We start from the raw sequence: 21,836 nt of genomic DNA, 5'->3' as shown, positions 1-21,836 counted from the left end.
GTTGTTTTTGTTTATCTGTCAAAACAGTCAAATGATATTGACAATGATTGATTTATAAAACCATTAAAAGGCTCAAACAACCAATGGGGTAGACATTTCTATAGACATTTTACACAGGCTCAGTTGCATTTCTAACTTTCACCTCCAGCCCTCAAATGAAAATATCTCCTTGCCTCTTGAACTAAAGTAATGAGGAGCTGTGGTGAAATCTTCCCTATGAAATGAGACATGTTTCAAGCTTCTATCAAGTCATCAGTAGGCATCAATAGCATTGATATTAATATGACATTTCATCTGTGAGCTTTTTAAAATGCTCCTTTGAAATAAAAGTGCCATAATCCATTTGAACAACCTTACAGTAATGGCATTAAATTGTTGTAGTTATTTTAAAATCTTTCTGATGATTTCCAAGACATTATCTGAGACTTCCCATCTTGGTTTGGAGTGTGCCTCTGAAAAATTTCCATTTAGGGGCATATAGCCGTTGCACTTCACTTTACTCCTCCTTTCCAGTGAGAGCTGGGACACCCTAGCCCTAGATATGAATGTGCAAAAAGCAGGGTAGGGCTAGGAGGTAATGGTCAAGGGTTGTATTGGGATTGAGCCTCTTTTCCTCCCCCATGTACTTCTTTAACATTCAAAAACGGTCATGGATTTGAGCTTGTCTGTTGCTTTTCTTGTTGTCTTTTCTCTCCTTTTCATTCAGTGCTGTGCCAAACTGTCTGCAGTCCAAAAAAATTAAAAGAATATATTTTTAAAAAATCACTTCAACTTTGACACTAATCAGGATATTTTGGCTGTCCTTGTAATGTTTCTTTTCTTTATGTAATTGAATATCTCTCTTTCCTCTCTCTTCTACCTCTCTAATTCTAAAAGACAGTGTAAGACAAAATGTTTTGGCCATTTTTGTTAAATTAGAGATATTTTTCCGCAATGTCTGATATAGCAAAAGAGCCTGACTTGTAAGTGGAATCAGCACTGTGTTATAGGAGTTTGAAATTAACTGAACTTTCACATCATTAAAGATGAATATATTCCGCCTTCATACGGTAAATGGCTGATGGGCAAGACTAATACTTTTCCAATTTTGCAGCACTATTACATTCATCCCTGTGCTGTCGGATGACACAGCAACAGAGAATTTGCAAAAGAGCTATAAAATGGAGCCTTTCATTAAAGCACTGACACAGAGCACTTAAAGCTCGATCGCTGTAAGCATCAGTAGCAGGTCACATATATTTCCTCCTCATTAATCTCACTTTAAAAGACAACAGGCTAGCACATGCTAAGGCAGTCATATGTCCATACACGCTCATATTTAACCTGAAAGCACCAACATACAAAAACAAGACCAGGCAGACATGACAAAGGCCCTAAAGACACCAAGAAAAGTGTCTTTGAAAATGACACAGCTGTGGGGATATAAATTATCTTACTGGTGATGGAGGCGGAGCTTAAGCTATAATCTCTATCATCCTATTGACATAAAGAGGATCACGACTGCAGTCAACCCCAACATGATGGGATGAGAGAGCTTAGAGTGTGGAGGAGATCTCTGGATACAATAGAGCCATGGGGGGGTTTGTCAGTCTTTGTGCTATTTCAGACATGCTAGAAGATCTTATTTTAGTATAGACTATTGTTGCTTGTATAACTGACTAAAATCACCACAATCTAAGGATGAACAACATTAAAAAAATATATCTTTTCTTTTCTTTGACTGGAACTGCAAAGTTAAAAATACAAGATGCTATTCCAAATAAATGCAGTGAGCTTCTATGGTCCTTAGTATGGGAAATTCCTACTTAAATCTTACAGTCATAGTTAATTATTTTAGCCTTTAGGCCAATTTTATTAGGGATGCATCAATTCCCACACCAGTATTGGGTATCAGCGCCGATATCAAGCATAAGTACCTACACTAATACTCATATAACATAGCCAATACTGTACTGGATATCATTTTACGGCATGATGTTAGCCTCTCAGTTTTCAAATAGATGGGCAAGTTGGAGCCATGTCTGCAGTAAGGTAATATTTAACATAAATGAGCATGACAAGAGTAGAGCAGACTGCTAAAATTGCAAAAGGGAGGGAGAGGAACATCTGATGAATATAAAACTTTCAGATTAATCCTAGGAAACTGTAACCAGTGGTGTGGTGCATGGCTATACCCACTCATTTTTCAGTGTCAATACCCGCTTAAAATTTCACTCTTCTTGGATGGAAAAGGTAGCAAAAAGTAATCTGAGAACACAAGTACAGTGCTTTGTAACACATTACATCCAACACTGCTGAGGAATATAGAATAGTTCACTCAAAATTTGTGTATCTGTCTCAGCCTAAAGTCTGTTGGCTCGTGGTTTTTATGAAATCTGCTCTTCTTTGGCTGATAATTTCAAAATCATCCTTACTCCCTAAAGCAGAGCACCAGTTGACAATGTGAAAATACTAAAGGCCATTTTTAGGTTAAGTAAATATACGTATCTTCATCTAAGTAATACAGGTTGGTTGTCTTCTGCTGGATTGGCTGCTTAAAAGAATTCGGGGGTAAAGTAAGCCTATAGGTACTTATCCAGGAATCGCTACACCACTGACTGTAATGGTATTACAAAGCCCAGGCTCCCAACCTGAGGTCTGGGATCCCCTAGGGGTGGCATCCAAGATGTCAGGGAAGAGTCTTTATCTGCTCTGAGTTTTTCAAAATTACCTTTACAGATATGAACTGAATTCATGATAAAAGGCCTTTTGGAAAGAATAACACTCGTAGACTATTTCCTTTGGGTTTTGTTCATGAAACAGTTAAGCATTTGTGTTGAATTTTAACAGCAATGCATTTTTCTTTCTTTTGCCTTTAAAAAAAGCGGTATACCCTAATTTTTTGCCTAAGAGAAAAAAATTCAGACACACAGTACTACTATTTTTTTTTATTTAAGTGAGATAAAAAAAGGATTTTCTAAAAATCCAAATAAGCCTTACACTAGCCACAGACTCGGCTTAAGATTTTTTTTTTTTTTTAAATGGGACAATTAAAAAAAAAAAAAATCATCTTATAATCCACTGACCACTGGAGAGCCCACACCTGCCAACCTTCCAATGACCTCACGTAATCACATGACTTCAGAAAAAAAAAAAAAAAAAAAGCATGAATCTGAGTCTGATCGCTCTCATTGGTTACTGTGGCTTCTTTTGGAGGCATTAAGAGCTAGAATTATAAATGTCAAACGTGTTTGATATTCACGATTGAGGTAATGGAGGCTATGACAGGACTTTGGGCAATTAAATAATTGTGTTGACACCACACACTTGAGGATTATTCAGACAAATAATTGTTTGCGACAAACTTCAACTCAGGATACGCCCCATCGGGGAAGGAAAATCTGGCCTTGAAATGGGCTTAAAGTCTAAAGTGTTCACAAAGATTTGTGAATACAAAAAGTGTGATAATAATGTAATACTACAAATCCAAATTAGCCTTGGTAATAGCTATTTTCAGCATGTTTTTGTGAATCCAATATCCATTAACCAATCCATTTGCTACAATTTCTCCAGGGTTGGCTAACTGAAGTTTCGTTTGTATGCACTGCCAGAGTGTTAAAACTATATTTTTTCTTATTTACTGCAATAAATTTAGACCTTTGTGATTTGTTCAGCACAAAAGCTAATACTGCAATGAAATTCCAATTTATTTATCTATTTGGGAATGCAAGTTCTGTGTTTTTGCTGACATCCAATATGTTGATATCTACATATTCATTTCAGTCAATACTAATACCATCAGTTCAGACCTCAGTCCTTACAAAATTAGTTTAAAGATGAGCACACATGCTTCAGTCCTTTAAACACACTTAAAAGTTTGAAAATTGAGGTAGAACAAAAAAATTTCAGCTGATGCAGGTCTGTTTGTCCAGCCCAAAACTCCACAAACTTATTTATACATACCGATATGCAGATCGAATAATCAGCTGTTTAAGCTAATATCAATATCATGCTATTGTGCATTCCTATTTAATTTCTCAAATCATGTTGATTTTTAAGCCACCCTCCAGAAGGACATGAAGGTATTTTACAAAGATCTGAGTCTACCCACCAGTTAAAATAACAAAATGTTCCCTTACCTGCACATCGTCTGAAGATGGCTCGTAGCTGGCCCTCTTGAAGGTCTCTGTCACATTACGAAGGATTTCCACGGATGACAGCAGGTCACCGGCGTAGAAGTTCCTCCTCTGGGTGAGGTCAAGCAGGTTTTTTGTCACCTGGGACATGCCATCGCCCGCGAGCATCCTCTGGCCCTTCGCAAGGTGCCCCTGAACCTCCAAAAACAGGAGAAGACAGAACTTGGGGCATCGGTGTCCTTTGCAGGTTTTTCCAGACAGACGCTAAGCTTCACATTTTGGAGTAAATGGGGTGCAAAAAATCAGGATGAAAGACTCGGCTCTCTGAGGCCCTTTATGTGACACTTATATCTAAGCTCGGCTGGAATATATTCTGCCTACGGATGTTTTGAAACGAGCCAATATGAATAAAAGAGTTAACTGGAGCAGAAGACACACACATTTAGGGAGAAACTGCAAAGTGAAATGAGATTTCACATCATTGCACAGGGTTTATGCGTATAAATACAGGTTCACAGGTGCAGCACTGTATGTGCTATCTCAGCTATTTTGAATTATTTTATTTTTAACAGTGTTGGAGGGTTACCAACTTTATCCAGTCGAGTGGAATTGCTATTGTATTTCTTGGCTTAAGGCAAAAATAATGCTATGAATAAAGTTTTCTGAAATGGACTACATAGATTATCAAAATGAGAATTTTGTGATCCAGATGTTCAAGGACCTTATGCTCTAGTAAAACATCTTTACTGTGAAAGATAGCATTCATAATGATGCAAATAAGCAAGTGAGAAAATATATCTTTAGTGATGATGAAAGGGGAAAAAGTACAAAAACCCAAACAACAGCAAGAGAGCATGCCAGAAACTTGAGAGTCAAACAGCTTTAGACGATGACCATTCATTACTCAGAGAAAAATGGCAAAATCAGTGTTTTAATTTGCTCCTCTATTGAAAGTGTTTAATCTTTGGCTACAGTGTGATGAGAGCAGGGGGGGATGGGGAAAACACAGGGGAGGTAATTTATGATGCATTGCAAACAGAGGCTGTGAAAGGGAGCTGACTTTGCACCTACTGATTGCTGCAAGTATCTGAATTCATTTGTTATGCATCGAGCATAGCTGGGCTGCTCCCAGAAGGCCATACCGCGGTGATCCAAAGAGCAGCGTCGACTAGTGGTGCCTGCAGAGGAGAAAGAGACAGCGACAGATTTGGAGAGTGGGGGAAGGATGAGAGGGGATGAGGATGCGGGTGTGGAGAGAGTGCAGAGGGGGTGGGTTGGGGTGTGGGATTAAGACCAGTGGAGAGGATAGGAAGTGGAGGGGGACAGGGAGTTGGATGCAGAAAAAAAGAAGGAGAAAAGAATAGAAAAAGGAAGACAGTGGAATTAATTCTTTCAAGAGAGATTTATCTTTTTCCCTTTTGTCCATTTCTGTTGCCCATCACTCACCATCAAAATTTGATGTAGTCCATTAAATTTTTGCAGAGGAGCTGGAGCACATTTTAGAAAGAGGGCAAGAGGGGTTTGATGGAAGGAAAGTGCTGCAGTGTGTGATAGTGGTGGGATTTGCTTGAGACCCCATGACACAGCAATATTTGGGAATCTTTGCAACAATAGGGAACTATGGGAATGAAAAACCTTTCAAGATATGTGTGGCAATAAATATACTGTGATTTATTTCCTCATTTTAAATGCAAATTATGTCCACAAAGGAATTACCTGTCAACATCTGTCAAATGGAAGTCTACTATTACAACTAGGGCCAAATTATCACTTTTTAATGGTGATTCATTTCCAGATTTACATAGTTGATCATGATTGATTGCACTTTGATAGTCTGCTTAAAATCAAATTATTTGCATTTGAAAACACATTTCTTTAAGTCCATCATGACGATGTGAAGGAATTCTTAAAAGGGAATCAAACGAAATCAGAGACATGTATTTTAACTCTATATCATTTATATGAGTTCAGCACTGAAACAGATCCAAAATTCTTATTCTGTGTAACAAAGTATTTAATGCTTTAAGAAATATGCAGGAGTGCATGTATAAAATGACTCAATGACATCTAATGCGCTGGTCAATGTAAAATGGTACAGCATTTACATTTTCAGGAGATCATGTTTAGGGCTGCAACTAATGATTATTTTTTATGTTGACTAATTTATCAATACATTTTTTCGATTAGTCGATTAATCACATTTATTTGTCATAATATTTTGGATCCCCGTTTTACATAAATAGTAGCAGTTTAAATAGCAGCAGTTCACCTGCCTTGCAGGTTACAAATAACTAAAGGATGGCTTTCTTTAAAGTGACTGGTATGTCCATAAGAGAGTCCAAGGGGCGCATGGGGCCCTATCTGCTCTGACATTGTCAAAATTGGATGTGCATATGTACATATTCTTTGAAATCAGGATTGCAAACAAAATGCATCACGGCCCTATTAGAGCATTAAAGGCTGGGCAATTTGTTTAAATTTAGACAAATCCCTATAGTTCCTACTGCAGTTATCAAATTGCAGAAGTTGTGGTGCTTCTTTAACCTGAAATGTGTGTCAAAATACCAGGATAGTACATTTGTTTCAGCTGTAGAGATTACATGGTTTATGCATCACACAAACATTCAAGGGTCAGTTTTTGCCTATGAAAGTTTGCAAAAAGTCCTGCTCTCCTTATTTTTGTATAAATTTATCTTACTGAAAATACAACAATTCACATCACATTTGCAATGTGAATTAATATAATTGCAAAGGATGTTTTTTTCAGGATCTTTCAGTCCTAGCTTATCATGATGATTGCTTACAAGGCTGGAAGTCAGACAAATCAGTTGTGCATCATCTAATTTTATCTAACAAATATACCTGGTGTACAGAAAAGAGTCATTATGTTTAATGAATTGGATATATTGGGGGGAAAAATCTCAATTTGACTAATTTCCCAAATCGTTGTGCCCTAAGAGCTAATCCTAAAGTAAAAAAAAAAAATCTTAAATTGCTGAGATAAAAATTAAAAACTTTGGGATTATAAAGCTGTATATTAATAAGATACATAACTCAGAATTTCTGAGCTTAAAAGGTCATACATTTATAGGTAAAAACTCAGAATTTCTGAGTAAAAATAATCTCAATTCTTAACATTCTAAACTATAAAATTTAAAGTTTATTAAGTCATAAACTTACAACACAGTACAGCCAAAAAATTACCCAAAACCACACAGAAAACTGTGGTTGAATAGCCCTAGTTCAGAGAACTGTCTCTTCTAAGTACAGATGATAAAAGCAATGGATTCCGGGCTAAAATCACAAGTAATTCCTTAATGATCAGCCCAGTAAGATCTATAGTTTAATTTGACTCTCAACTGCAGTATTAGTGCAAAGTGCAAAATGGCTTCATCTGGTATGATTTTCGTGCTGTTTTTGACTTAATAATCTCAAAATGTCTACCTTTTAGAGTGGATAGCTTAAATATCTTCCAGCTAGAACAAGTGTAGGTAGTAGGTTGGAAGTCTGTCAATAAAAACATAAGATTGATGTGGAATTTTTCCAAGAAAGTCCTTGGGGAGGCTTAGCTTTTCTTAGGTTTGAGTAGGGGGGCCCAAAGGAAAAAAGCTAGCGTTGTAAGTACCCCAGTTAAGGTAAGAGTTTTTCACAAGAAATGTTTCCTTTTTTTGCTTTTAGTTTGTAATTTGTACTGTCTTTAGTTAAGGCTTACGTTTAGCTAATGCTTCTTGTCCTGTTTGGTTAAAAACCTTCTGGTAGAACTCCTGTTAGATTAAAAGTCCATCTATTAGTATAATGATAGAAAAAAAAATCATATAGCAAAGGAAAGGGGGTGATAAAACAGCAAAAAAAGTGAAATTTTGATATTACTAGTTGCATATTAGAATAACAATGGGACATTTTCCATCACTGTGAAAGCAGGAAGGTACTGTTGTGATTAGTATCAATCTGCAGCACCACTATGATAACTTAATCAAAGTAATTATAATGAAAGATGCAATAAAAAAATATTTCTGGCCTTTAGGGCAATCACAGCTACCTTAAATGAATTATCTGTCAATATATGTCCAACCAAGTTCTACCATTAGACTAAAATCTTAAAGTTTTCAGTCTTTTCACACCACTTTGTGATTTGTTTTGCACTAAAATGTGATTGCACAGCAGAAGCAATGCCCCACACTGTGCCAATGCAACACGTGCAAAAAAAAAAAAGGTATGCAGCCCTTTTAGGATTAAGGGGCTTTTCCGGTACTGTGCTCTTACAAAAGCTGAATTCTGTTTGCAAATCAACTGTTGTATTGTTTTGCAAACAATAAATTGTATCCCCTAATTACTGCATCACAAAATGTAGCGATACTGTGCTATAGCGGCTTTCCTTCCCACCCCTATTCTTTGACCACAGCTGGTTGTTCATTAGTGCAACAGTCTCATGGCTTTGAATACACGCCCTTTCAAGCCTTGTTGATACTACTTGCAGTGGAATATTCAAGCATGCAGAAGCTCAGCTGTGATAGCTGTCAGGCATTTAAACAGTGATCCTGAAATAGCAGAACCACCCAGCATCCGCCCACACCGCCGTACACACCCTACAGAGGGGACGACATCACACCTTCCCAGCTGTCGACCTGGTGGAGTGCACTTCACACATCACCCCACCGCTCCAACACAGGTGCTTGACATCCTGAGGAAAACTCCCACAGTACAAAACATTTCCCCTGGTATCCGTGCTTCACATGAACCCTTTGCTATCTCCTGTTCTCTCTTTCTCTGTCTTGCGCACACTAGCACACACAGACAGAGATCACAACCACACCTCCTACGCCCACCATCTCCACAGCTACTACCTGGTGATATGCACTGAAGCCGCAAGTGCACACAAAAAAATGACAATATGCTTGGAGAGGGAGCGCCCATGCCCATGCACCGTGAGACAGCCCAGAGGGCAGCAGGAGAGGCCCACCGCGTTACGCCACACTGAGCATCTGTCTCCCCCCAAACTGGCCTTACCTGGGCAGTTCTACTTCCTTTATGTATGAGATCTCCTCTTTTTAATGCTAAAAAGAACATTTTTGGCAATCTTTTGACCTTTTACACTTCAAACTCCTGGTTAAAGTGTTTCATTTTCTTGATGGCTTGTTGCCTAGAAATTAGAATTCACTTCAGAATTCTTGGCCATGACATTCCTAAAGGTCATAGTATGCTGAGAAAGACTGTGTGCTTTAAATGGATATTTGCAAAAAAGCCCAAAGCAAGAAGACATAAGAGGATGTTGCATTAAAGCACTGTTTTTATTAAGCTTGAAAGTTCACCAAAACATAGACGTGAATCCTGTTTTTTTTCACCTGGTTTAAACCAGAGAGCTCTGAGTCTAAATGGCATAGATGACACTGAGGGTAGTGGGAAATCACAGAAGTATTCCCACTACTCCCCTTCCACCCCACAATGATGTCTGCCAACAAGCGTAGCTTGGCCTCTGAAAAGTGCTGTAGAAGTGCTCTCCTTAGAAGCCAAATAATAATGATATTAATGCGTGCACAATGGAACAAAAAAGCATGAGGTCTAGTCCCTGGGCTAACATTTGCATCCTGGTCCGATTAACTTTTGCTGCAGTTGTTGTTTATGTTTTTGTTTAGCAACTGGGCCAAAGCTTTCCCCTTCCCCCCCTCTGTGGGCGGCCTCCTGAGCAAGCGTACCATCATATAATATTTCTGACATTATCTAGACTGGAGCCAGATAATGTTTACCCTTAGCATTAGCTATCAGAAGTCTTGGTGTGCCAGTTTAACTGGTGTTGAATTAAACGGTGTCCAGGAAGATGATCCAGGGCTATGGCCTTTGAAGACTTTACTTCTTCACCTTCTAAATAACACTGAACATGCAATTACCTCTCACTTTCCTATTATAAGAATATATTAGTGCCTGCAGAGACATTGAAGTCTCGAGGAAAGTGTTTGCAGAGTCAAAGAGCAAGTTATAAACAATACATATTTGGAAAGAGAGTGCAGGTGACAGTAAAGGTGTCTATTCAAAAAAATCCAATGATAAGAACATGCTAAGAAAAACTTCCTGTCTTAAACACAAGCATTAATCACCTGATGGATTTGGGAATGTTTGTATTTACACGCAGCCTGAAATGGACATAGAGTCATGTGCACAGGTGTGTGGTCAGGGGCAGAGCTGTTCAAGGTCAAGCTCAATGGCATTTCTTTCGTCCGGGCCTTTTTCTACACCTGGTGTTATGCCTGGAGACCACTTGCAGTTTTAGGGCCCTTGCGGCATCCACAACACAACCAAAGGCTCGTTGCAACCCTGCTACCTGCCTGGCCAGTACTCTTAGCCATGCTCACTCTCCACATCTACCCCTTCGTTGCCCCAACAGTGTGGAATTTATTCATTCAAGCAATTATTTTTCCCATGCCACCAGTAACGTGCAAAGACATCCGGAGCATGACCTGGGTTGTGACAATCCTCAGTCCAGCATAATGGTGCCCTCAGGTGGGCTTTCACGCCATTATCTGCCCTACTTCGTCCTCAAATTTTAGCCCAAACATGCCTTAAAGTTCTGCACATTACTGTATACAGATTGAGAGATGTATAAAACTAGAGCTGTCACACAAGTAAAAAAAAAAAAATGAGATTAATCTCAGAATTTCTCTAAAAATGTACCCCCCTTCTATCTTGCATTTAAAACAGTCATTTCTTTTTGGATTTCTGTGCTTAAACTAAGGGGAAATCATTTCCTGTGTGGACATAGACTCCCTTTATTTTGAAACACAATTAGGAACTGTAAGTATCACTTAAAAGGAACTTGTAATGGATTGAAGAGGAAGTAGGGAATAGTAAATTGGCAAGTGGTTGATAAGATGAGGTCCAGATGACTTCTGACTTGTTCACTGAGCTGTCTGCAAGTTTTTCAAAGTGAAATGAGACATAAAGAAGCAGTGGTGGACTTATTCTACATCACTGTGGTTGCAGGGAGATGCTGCAGTGGCGTAACCCAAGTGTGCTAAAAGGGACAATAGAGCATGTAATGAAAGAAAAATGCATGCACTATTTGTGGAGCTTTATTGATCATGATTTTTTTACAGTAATTATGACAAATCAAATTAAAAACATACAGGAATTAGAGTATAGACACATGCTTGCCCTTTACAATCTGTGCTTGCTCTTGTTTGATTTAAGGCTGCAGTATAGGCACGTTCCATCTAGATGCCATTATTTCTGGGGTTTTGATGATTTTAGATGGCATTATCATGGAAAAATCTCATTACAACCCTTAAAATTAAAACTAAGGACTTCTCTAGCTTTAAAATTTTTTTATAAATGCTTGATGTACAGCATGTAATCATAAAAAGCAAAACATAGATTTATTCAAAATAATTAAGACATTTCAGTGTAGTTACACATTTGACCTTTGAAAGGACCAGCAGTAACACTTGCTCTATGACCTCTAGTCAGCTTTTGTTTCATTATTTAACTGCATAAAGTTGAAATCTTAATGTGAATTCAGCAGCACTGAAGGATACAGAATGCCTAAGGCCAAAATCACTGTGATGTGAAATGCTGGGATCAGAGCTCTTTCTGTCCTGATTTTGGAAAAATAATTTACAGCCAAAGCAGACACTAAAAACCTCATTTATATATTTTTTAAACTAGTCCATCCAGATCTGTCCAGAACTAATATTTTCTATTATTTAGGCCTGGATCCCAGGGCTCTGATCCAGGTCTGAGGTGGGATCAGACAAGGTCAGAGACATCAACTAGAGGCTTCCGCCTTGATTCTGCACCAATCTGTCATCTGTCCTTGCATCATCTGTGAAGTGGAGTAGGTTGAGTATGAAATATAGGTCAGTGAAGATGTGCTTGATCAAAACCAAGACTGCACTCCACCGAGGCACTGACCTGTCGCTGTCTGGTTTCACAGCTTCCTGAACTCGGCTGCTATTAAAGAAGAGATTTTATTCAAAGAATCCTCCCAAAGACAGAAGGCTGAGAGAGCGTGAGCTCACTGGCTGAGGAGTTAAGAGATAAGACGAGGCTAAAAATACCCTCAGAGAAGTAGTCTTGTGAGCCGTGGTAGAAAAACAACCAGATCCTTCATTCTTCATCAAAAGAAATGCATCAAGACTATGACTGTAGTCAAAGATCACAAAGAACATGGCCTCTATCGTCCTACAGGATGGCATCTCATGTGTTTCGGGAGTAGATGATCTTATTTTGCTGCATTAGCCTGTGAGGAGTTTGTTTAAGGCTTGTTGTTTCGTTTCTAATTGCTCCCTCTTTCAGTTGGGTGGCTTGAACTTTAATTGAGATTTGGGGCTTTCATTAGACAGATGCATAAATAAGAGCACTCCAGCTTTTGCATGCAAAGATTCTTCTACAAAGTAACTTCAGATGTTGGCAGAGTAAAAACATCATGTTCTAGCATTAAAGGTAAAATATGTAGAATTTTCACACTGAAATGTCTAGATTCACTATTTATGTTACATATTCTTTAAGTAGAGTACCTACATTAAGGTAAAATGGTGTACTAGAGTCCTCTAAGTACTATCAACTATCATATTTTACATCTAATAAATGTAAAAAAAAACAGGTTATTTGCTTATGTCTGACGCATTTGACTAAGATCCACAATTTCCTCTATTAATTTTCTCAAACCGCAATACACTACAGATTTTAATGTCCCTTTCAGCAGCATTACCCTGCAGCCACAGTGATGTAAAATAAGTCCACCACTGCTTCTCATTGTCTCATTTTACTCTAAAAACTCAGACAGCCTAGTCACATGTCATCTGGACCTTGTTTTTATCAAATATCTACCTTTTTTACTGTTCCCTTCATTTCTTTTCAATCCATGACAAGTGGCGTCATGGGTAAATTCATATCATATTCTTTGATTTACATATGAAAGCAGGTCTGTATCCCAACATAAAGTTAATTACCCCTAGCTTGGAAAAGCAGAAAAACCCCAAATCACATAAAAAACAGTTTTAGATGCAAAAAGTGAAATCTTAAAACGTGAGTAAAAGATCTGATCAACCCTATAATGCTCAGACTAATCTGGGTTACAATACTGAATCTCTGACAGCCCTTAAAAAAGATGCAACATAGCTTTAGTTGACAATTTGGGACTGATTTTATGTATCTAACAGACATTAAAGAACAAGGTTTCTCACTTGAATTTCACAAAGTACTGCAGAATATAAAACTGTGAGGACAAGGAGAGTAAGCAAAAAGAAAATGTAAAGAAAAGACCTCAGATCTGCCTTTTTCTTCATCTTGTACTCTGCGCTGGCCTTGCAGAGTACCCAGAAGTCACTGGTCTCTGAGAAAACTGTGACTAGTTGGACAGAATGCTGCTGGGAGTGGACTTTCCGTGTTAACCAATGTATGAAGTTTTGTTTGAGTGATACAAAGTGAACAAACTCATCTGCTGCCTTTGCGTATCCTCTCGACTTTTCCTCCCTTCTCGCCTCTGGTGGCGCTTGTCATCCCCGACCAAGGCGCTGCTGACGCCCCTGCCGCACTGGGTGCTGCTCCCTATGATGACCTTGATGACGACAGTGACTATGGCTGAGTAGGCGCTGATGCCCCCTAACTCATTTGGACGCTTCGCCCAAGCAGTCTTACTGCATTCACGTTGCACATTTTGTTATGTTGCCTTCACTGATCAATATTTCATCTGTGTTTACCCGCTCTCAGTGGCAATTACACATCTGACTGTGCTGGAGGAGGGGCGTCTGTTTGTGAAGGTGTTTGGTTTCTTTTCCCATTTTTCTCATTAAGGCTTTTGTGGGTTTGACCTTGAACTAATTACGGGTCAGAGGTGGAAAGGTTTTGTTTTCATTTATAGATTTAAAACATGGGCTGTGAACCTGCTGACACTGAAACGGTGATTAATGGCTTCACAAATAAACTTGACCTGACCTGAACCATTGTCCATCATGGTCCCTCCTCCACTGGACAGTGCTTGCTTTGACAGGTTGGATGATGCAATGTAGTTAAACATGAAATATGTCTGCTATTCATTATTGTGCTACCTTATCATGACACTGTCTTTCTGTTGCACATGGAGTAAAGGTCCTGGTTCTCTGTGCAGTGCTAGGGCCTTATTTCATCATGCTTTTGTGGGAATTCTTGTGCATATATTTGCCCACCAAATAGAAAAACACAAAGACTTCAGCTCTCAGTTGAGGCACAGCACTAGGATGAATCGAAGACAAAAAAAAGGCACAAAGGGCCTTATTCATCAACTGCTCTGAAGAAGTTTGCTCCCAAAAGCTGCTCATGTAGCTTTTAGTTTCTCATCCGTGATTTGTTCTTAGCTGAAGACAAAATAAACAGTAGAGAGCACTCTTAGGCACATTGAGTCCTGATATGACAAGGTGCAATTTGACATTTTGCAGATTTCTGCACTTGAATATGCTAAATAAAGATGTAATAACAAAATGTAATGTTATGAAGATTTTCACATATTTTTAAACGACATGCATAAATACGTACATTATTTAAATAGGGTCATCTTTTATTCAGTCACTTAATGTTTGAATTTAAATAAAAAATGTTAAATTATGAATATAAACTTAGCTCTTTAGTAAGAACTTTTTCATTAAACGGGATCAGAAATTATATTATCTCTAGTTTTACATCAAACCCTCTGCTTTTTTAAAAATTATGAGATGTGATCAGCGTCTCTGTTTTGTTTCTACTTATTTTTTCCCTTCCACTTTAGCCAGTTTTTACTTTATCTGGAGTGTGTTCCTTTCCTGATTACAGTTTGATGTAAATAATTTCTGATGACAGCGCTGTGTAAACAAGTGACACAATCAGATTAGGAATGCATGATAATATTGGTATGATATCAACATCAGCAGATATTAGCTTAAAAAGTTAGTTATCCTATCGGCAGGTATTACATTTTGTCCAAATTAACAGCTGATATTTTGGCTGTAAAAACTGCCTTTATCAAATGTAAATATTGACCATTAAGACAAATAAGTAAGTGGAGTTTTAGGCTAGATCAGAAGTTTCCAGCCCCTTATTTGTTTTTAAGACAAGCTAAGCACATTTATTTGCAAATGTGTAGCTAATTATAATAATAAATAAATACAACATATTATGCTTAAATTGAAAACTATCACTCACACATGTGGGCCTGTATCAGAAAGTCATCAGTGGAAAACATGATCACACATCTAAAGTCTTCGTTGATGACGATGCTGGAAGAGAACAGGTGTTACGCATTGACTCGTGACCATGTTAACTGGTGACTTTTTAGCTGTTGCTGTTGTTACAACACTGAATATTTTCTGTTGTGTCTAAGAGATGCTTAGATGATATGTATTGCATTAAAAAAAAAACAAGGGGCTCTTTAAATTTTCGATATCTGCCATTATTCCAGACGCACAGCTACCAGTTAACATGTTCACTCGTTAAACTGTAACACCAGTCTTTGAAGTGAAAAATGATAGAGCCTGTTGTTTTTATTGCCCTTGTTGTCAGCAGGTGTTGGCTGTTGTTCTGATTATTTTTTACTGTGGTTGAGCGTGTCTGTATGGTGTCAACTTAGACACTAACCATTCTTGAAGACGCTACTTTTAGCTCATCACAGTAAGCAGATACGTCAGGTTTCTTTTGGGGAACAGCTCCATCGACGGAGCAGGCAGTATAGTGTGTCGGACACAGTAATGTGCTAGCGCTGCTAATGCTAACTACACAGCATAGGAGCCACACATCCTTCTGCAGCATCCGTTCAAGACTGCACCAGGAAGAAAATACCAGCAGTATGCCTGATGTTGAAAATGCACACAGATGCAATAAAGTATTTTTAAGAATATTAGTTCTTGGAATTTTTTTATTCTTTGCACCTCTACTTAAAAGTGTGAATGTAGGGACAATGGCTCATGCTACAAAAGGTACAGTGAGTCAAAATCCACTGCAGGTCTGAAGCATTTTTAATGCACCAGGTATGTGTCAATGCCTCTCTTGCCTGAAACTAAAGTATCCTGACATTTCTGTGTGATTTTTAAAGTAACAGCTTATTTGTCTAATGTGTCCAAGCAGTTATGTAGTTACGTGTAAAACTGCATAGCTCTATCCTGGGTTCCCTGTTAAACCTTCTTTACAAAAACAAACAAAAGACCCATCATAACTCAAGTAGGCATTTGTACACTAATTGATGATTTCAAAAATCAGGTTAGGGGCAATATTTATTCTTTTGAGATCTTCCTTTTATTCTCAGCCTCTATCTCCGACTTTTCTCGGCATGCAGTTGTTTCTGAATCTGTATGTCAGATGGGCACACATTTACATGAAGAATAAGATTAACCCTTTAAAGTTATGAAAGCAGAAGATTTCTCTGGTGAAAACCGTTGGAAATATCAGTCAGAACTCTGCTGAAATATACAAAACATAGGTTTAGCATTTTTTCTTAAATTAGCAGAGACATGCCAGTGCAAAAAATCTACATATTGTGCTTTTATTAGAATAATGGAGTAAAGGAATGTTAAACTGCTCTGTAAGGATTAATGATTAGTTTAACTGAGCAAAGGAGCCTCATTCTGACTGACTGACCTGAATGTGGCACATAAAGACACCTTAGGGTTTAAATTAAATTCCCAATCAGTAAAAGTGCTCCATTCCCATCAACATAGCACAGTTATGAGGCAAAAACAAAATCCCCAAAAGCCTTCCTGCGAGCTGGAAATAGCTTCAAAGACCCAAACATTTATTAGCCATAAAACTAATGTCAAGCCGGAAAGCTAATGTCATGCCAGTAAATCTCTCTCTGCCTAACTTTGCCGCAGGTAAGCCATCTGTGAATGACAGCGCCCTCACTTCTCCATCTAGTTTGCCAGCTAGCCTCTTCATGGCTATAGAGGAAATGTCAATTCAGGGCGTAAAAGTTTTACAGGAGCTTACCATGTCTTATCAACATGTACCTTTAGCAGCCAACAACGCTACTTTGTCCTGCTTTGTTCGTGAACTGACCTTCAACGAGAACAAAAGTCTCACGGCAGCTTTAGAGGAGGATGCATTCCTTTTTATCCTCTCTCCTCTTTCTTTTCCTTCCTTTCAAAAGCCGAGCCTCACCCTGTTAGAGAACTCGCACCCTCTGCTCTAATGCTCTCCTCTCCCTGTACATATTAAAGCTGCTGCTTAGCATCTGAAAACAGACCTCGGTGTGCTTTTCTTCGACAATGCTCTAAGAATCAGTTTTCATTTCATCCCATCCCTTGCACAAGCTGCGTACTGTCGGGTGAAGCCTTGAGTAACACGGCTGCATGAGGAAACAGGATGAAAGGTTTTTCACCTCACACTGAGAAACACAATTTTGGCAACAGATAAAGTTTTATTTTCGAGATATTCTGGGTATTTTATCACCATGCAAAGATTAGGAAGGCAACTAAAGCGTAAAAGGGATTTTGGATAGCACGTACTCTATTGAAAAGCTTACTTTTGAAAGAGAAATCTAATGTTTAATCTTCTAAATTGAGCAAAATTAGTGACATGTCACACTTGAAATCCTGAGACAAATTCTACAAATTCATATGAATGTGTCTCTTTTATGAATAGACTGCGTTTTTAAGGGATTTTTAAGCATGAGCGAGATAATAGCCAATAATAACACAAAATGCTTGGCCGATATGAAAGGAAACCTCTATAAATGGAACTTCTGTAGGCCTTTTAAAATCTACAAATCAACAACAGAGGGAAGAGTCGGTGAAAACTATAAAAACGAGATAAGATAAAAGATAAGATAAAACGTGCTTTTTGGATTTCACATGGCACTAAATAGTAGAGCTGAATGATTTGCAAAAATAATCTAATTGCGATCTTTTTTCCAATATTGCAATTGTGATTTTATATGTTATTATCAGGTTCCTTATGTCTTTTTCAACAAATGATTATAACTTGCATTCAGTCAGGAATACTCTTCATACATTTAAATTTTTATTGCAGAAGGATACACAGTTTTACTTGGGGAGAAGGCTCTGCTCAAAAGATTCAAGCAACATGCTTTGACTTTTCAGGGTGTGCATAGCTAGAAACCCCCATATGAATAGATACATTTATGACTATTTAGATTGAAAACAATAAAATTATTTCAGAAGCAATCCATCCACAGCAGCAAGAATCTGAATATGTGGGTGCACTAAGCGCTAAGCTAGAAAGGAAGTGGCTGGGGTGGGGGAGGTTAAGATGCGCCAGCAGCAGCAGTCTGGTGCATGAGCATTAATACAAGCAGGGATTAGTGAGAAATATGTCATATTTAGAAACATCGCTGTGTTGAGAGAAAGAGCAGTGAATGGATGTGGGAGCTATCAGCTGATTTTGGCTGGGGGGTATGAATTCTGTGAACTAACGCTAAGTTTCATCAGTATTAGATAGAATCAACCAGGGCAGAACGATTTAAAAAAATACTGACCCGCAATTATTTTTGCTCATACTGCAAATTTGTTATCAGTAGCTTTATTGAAGGGAATTATCATTTTTATGTCACTTGTTTGATTAAGAAAAAAGTACATAAAACAAGAAAAGGAGGATTTTTGTAAACCATCTAAACAAAATTGACACTTGAATGTTGCTGCAAAAATGAATTTATTAAATTCGTATTTTTGTACATTTCAAGATGAAGAAATGTTGCAATGTCTGCAAATTGCAGCAGGCCATATTGAGATTTAATCTAATTTGCAATTAATTGCCCAATCCTATTAAATAGCCTTAGTTCCCACTGTCATGACTTTAAAAGATTTCTTGTATACCTTGCAGTTTACCCTTATACACCGCTTTCCACATTATTAAGCAAATTATATTTTACCCTTATTTTCCAAAATATTTATGCAAATGACAGTAAAGAGTATTTTTCAAGTCATCAGCCATTAGAGCATAATTCAATTGTTTTTGAACAAACTTCATAACGATAACCATTATTTTAAAAAAAAATAAGACCCCCAAAATGCGCACGACAGAGTTTTAAAACATTTTTTTGGTTGTAAAGAACTGAAAATGGTCATTTGTTGAATTTTAGGACGTCATATTTACTGAAATCAAAAGCTATTTCAATCAAAAACATCTTAACAGGCCAAGTTACATGTTAACATAAAGACCACTTCTTTGATATCACCTTCACAATTCCTGCATCCATGGAACTTGTGAGTTTTTGCATGAATTTCTTTGCAGGACTTCAGAATAGCCTCCCAGAATGGCAGTTTTGATGTGAACTGCCTCCCACCCTCATAGATCTTTAGCTTGAGGATGCTCCAAAGGTTCTCAATAGGGTTGAGGTCAGGGGAGGATGGGGGCCATACCATGAGTTTCTCTCTTTTTATGCCCATAGCAGCCAATGACACAGAGGTATTCTCTGCAGCATGAGATGGTGCATTGTCATGCATAAAGATAATTTTGCTACAGAAGGCATTGCTCTTCTTTTTGTACCATGGAAGAAAGTGGTCAGTCAGAAACTCTATATACTTTGCCAAGGTCAATTTCACACCTTCAGGGACCCAAAAGGGGCGTACCAGCTCTCTCCTCATGAATCCGGCCCAAAACATGACTCCACCCCCTCCTTGCTGACGTCACAGCCTTATTGGGACATGGTGGCCATCCACCAACCATCCACTCTTCCTCCATCTGGACCATCCAGGTTTGCACAGCACTCATAAGTCAACAAGACCATTTGAAAAATGAGTCTTTATGTACTTCTGGGCCCACTGCAACCGTTTCTGCTTGTGAGCATTGGATCGGCAGCCAAATAGTAGGTTTATGCACGACTGCAAGCCTCTGGAGGATCCTACACCTTGAGGTTGGTGGGACTCCAGAGGCACCAGCCGCTTCAAATACCTGTTTGTTGCTTTGTAATGGCATTTTAGCATCTGCTCTCTTAACCTGATGAATTTGTCAATCAGAAACCTTCCTCATTATACCTTTATCTGCACAAACCCGTCTGTGCTCAGAATCAGCCACAAATTTCTTCGCAGTAAGATGATCAAGATTAATTTTTCGTGAAATATCTAATATTTTCATTCCTTGTCCAAGGCATTACACTATTTGACACTTTTCGGCAGAAGGGAGATCCTTTTTCTTTCCCATATTGCTTGAAACCTGTGGCCTGCTTAATAATGTGGAAAAGTGCTTTATGGGGTTTTTATTTTCTTTAAATAACGTTTATCATTTAACCTGACACACCAGATGGATTCGTTTCACACATCCATCTAGGAAAGCTTCAATAGGAAACGTCTGAGAAAAGGCAGAGGCTTTGAAAAAAACTCAGAGTGTGATTGGGTGAACATTCTGTCTGTCACATCTCTACAGGCCAGTCAGAGCAACAAAGCACGTGACGTAGCCGCTATCAAGCTGCGCGTGTGCAGCTACTGAGGAATAATGTGAAACATGGTGACTTTAGACATGTAAGTACTTGACTGCTGTTCTTTGTTCTTCTTTTAATGAAGAAATGTCATCAAGTTATGATAAAACTGGCGCTTTAGCAGCATCCACGCTAATCTCTTCCTCCATAACTGCACCAGCTCTTGCTGCTGCTTGTTTACGTCACAACACTGCAGCGCCTGAAAGTACTGCCCCTCATTGCTGATTGGTCCTGTCACTTTCCCAGACGGTTCAGATGGGAGCTTTGCAAGATGGATTTGCTAGTGAGAAACAAGGAAATGGACGTATCCATCTGCTTTGCAAGGTTAGTTGTCATTATGAAGTTTGTTCAAAAACATTTGAATTATGCCCTAATGGCTGATGACTTGAAAAATACTCTGTCATTTGCACAAATATTTTGGAAAATAAGAGAACAATGTCATTTGCTTAATAATGTAGAAAGCAGTGTAATTAGTAGATTACAAATGACAATCATTCCCTGTTATTTTTAATCTTGAACTTAAGTTTTCTCAACCTGTTAAGACTTGATTCAACACAGGGATGCTTCTCCATTTAAGAATTTCCTGTCTTTATGATATGAACATTGAACTGCAATGTGATTGGCTGAAATACATGTGTGGAAGACAAATGGGATAAACTTGAGTCTTGAAGGTTTTGCAGCACCATCCCTTATTTTGTTTATGATTAAAAAATATATATCATAAAGATCTTTGGGGCAAATCCAGTGATGTACAGTTAAGCAGTGGTTATTATTTCATGTCTCTATCTTCTACTGGGGCCTAGAAATAAAGATTTTACTAAACCTTGAAATGCTGTTCTGTTTTTAGATGGTTTTCTTTTTTCAAACAAGATTAAGGTAATAGAGGATGTCTATTTCAGCAGCCTTAAGTCTGGAAAATGCATCTTCCTGTTTTTCTGCCTCCTGTGAATGCTGTGATTTGTGATGAATCAAGTACATCCACAATGGGGAACAGTAAAAAAGTCCACAAGCCCAGAGCAGACCAAAGATTTGCAACGGGACAAGACAGTTTTAGAACGTCACTGCAAACAGCAGCAGCAGACTGAACCAAGCCGTTGCAGCTCAGATCAAGCTGATGCAGTCATCGCAGTTCAGCTTGTCAAGTCATAGACATCTGGCTGCAGGATGTTTCAAGCACATAAATGTGAAAAGGGGAAATCTAAATCTCATTTTGAAAGGCTATAAACACTAATTCAGTTTGATAAAGTCATGCTGTGAAGCTGTGACCTGCTTTTACTTTAAAAGGAACTTTGGGTAGAAAAATTGGGTGGATTTCAACATAAACTTAACCACAGTAAAAGGAACTTGTTATGGAT

General features: G+C 38.3%; 1 protein-coding gene across 5 annotated transcripts in view; it reads right to left on the bottom strand.

Moving 5' to 3' along the window:
* The window catches only part of adgrb3 (adhesion G protein-coupled receptor B3), a 253,558-nt gene that overhangs the window by 123,993 nt on the left and 107,729 nt on the right, over nucleotides 1-21,836 (bottom strand). For 4 of the 5 annotated variants that reach the window (XM_041789905.1, XM_041789907.1, XM_041789908.1 and 1 more), the window contains 2 exons: nucleotides 5,187-5,293; nucleotides 4,119-4,313 (listed from right to left, as the gene is read on the bottom strand). In XM_041789905.1, the coding sequence (XP_041645839.1) occupies nucleotides 4,119-4,313; nucleotides 5,187-5,293 (302 nt within the window). The remainder of the gene's footprint in view (nucleotides 1-4,118; nucleotides 4,314-5,186; nucleotides 5,294-21,836) is intronic. The other variant, XM_041789906.1, reaches the window with a different exon arrangement.

This window comes from Cheilinus undulatus, linkage group 6, assembly GCF_018320785.1.
Source record: "Cheilinus undulatus linkage group 6, ASM1832078v1, whole genome shotgun sequence".
NCBI lineage: Eukaryota > Metazoa > Chordata > Actinopteri > Labriformes > Labridae > Cheilinus > Cheilinus undulatus.
Note: the sequence above shows the minus strand (reverse complement) of the source record. Positions and strands in the feature narration are given on the sequence as shown.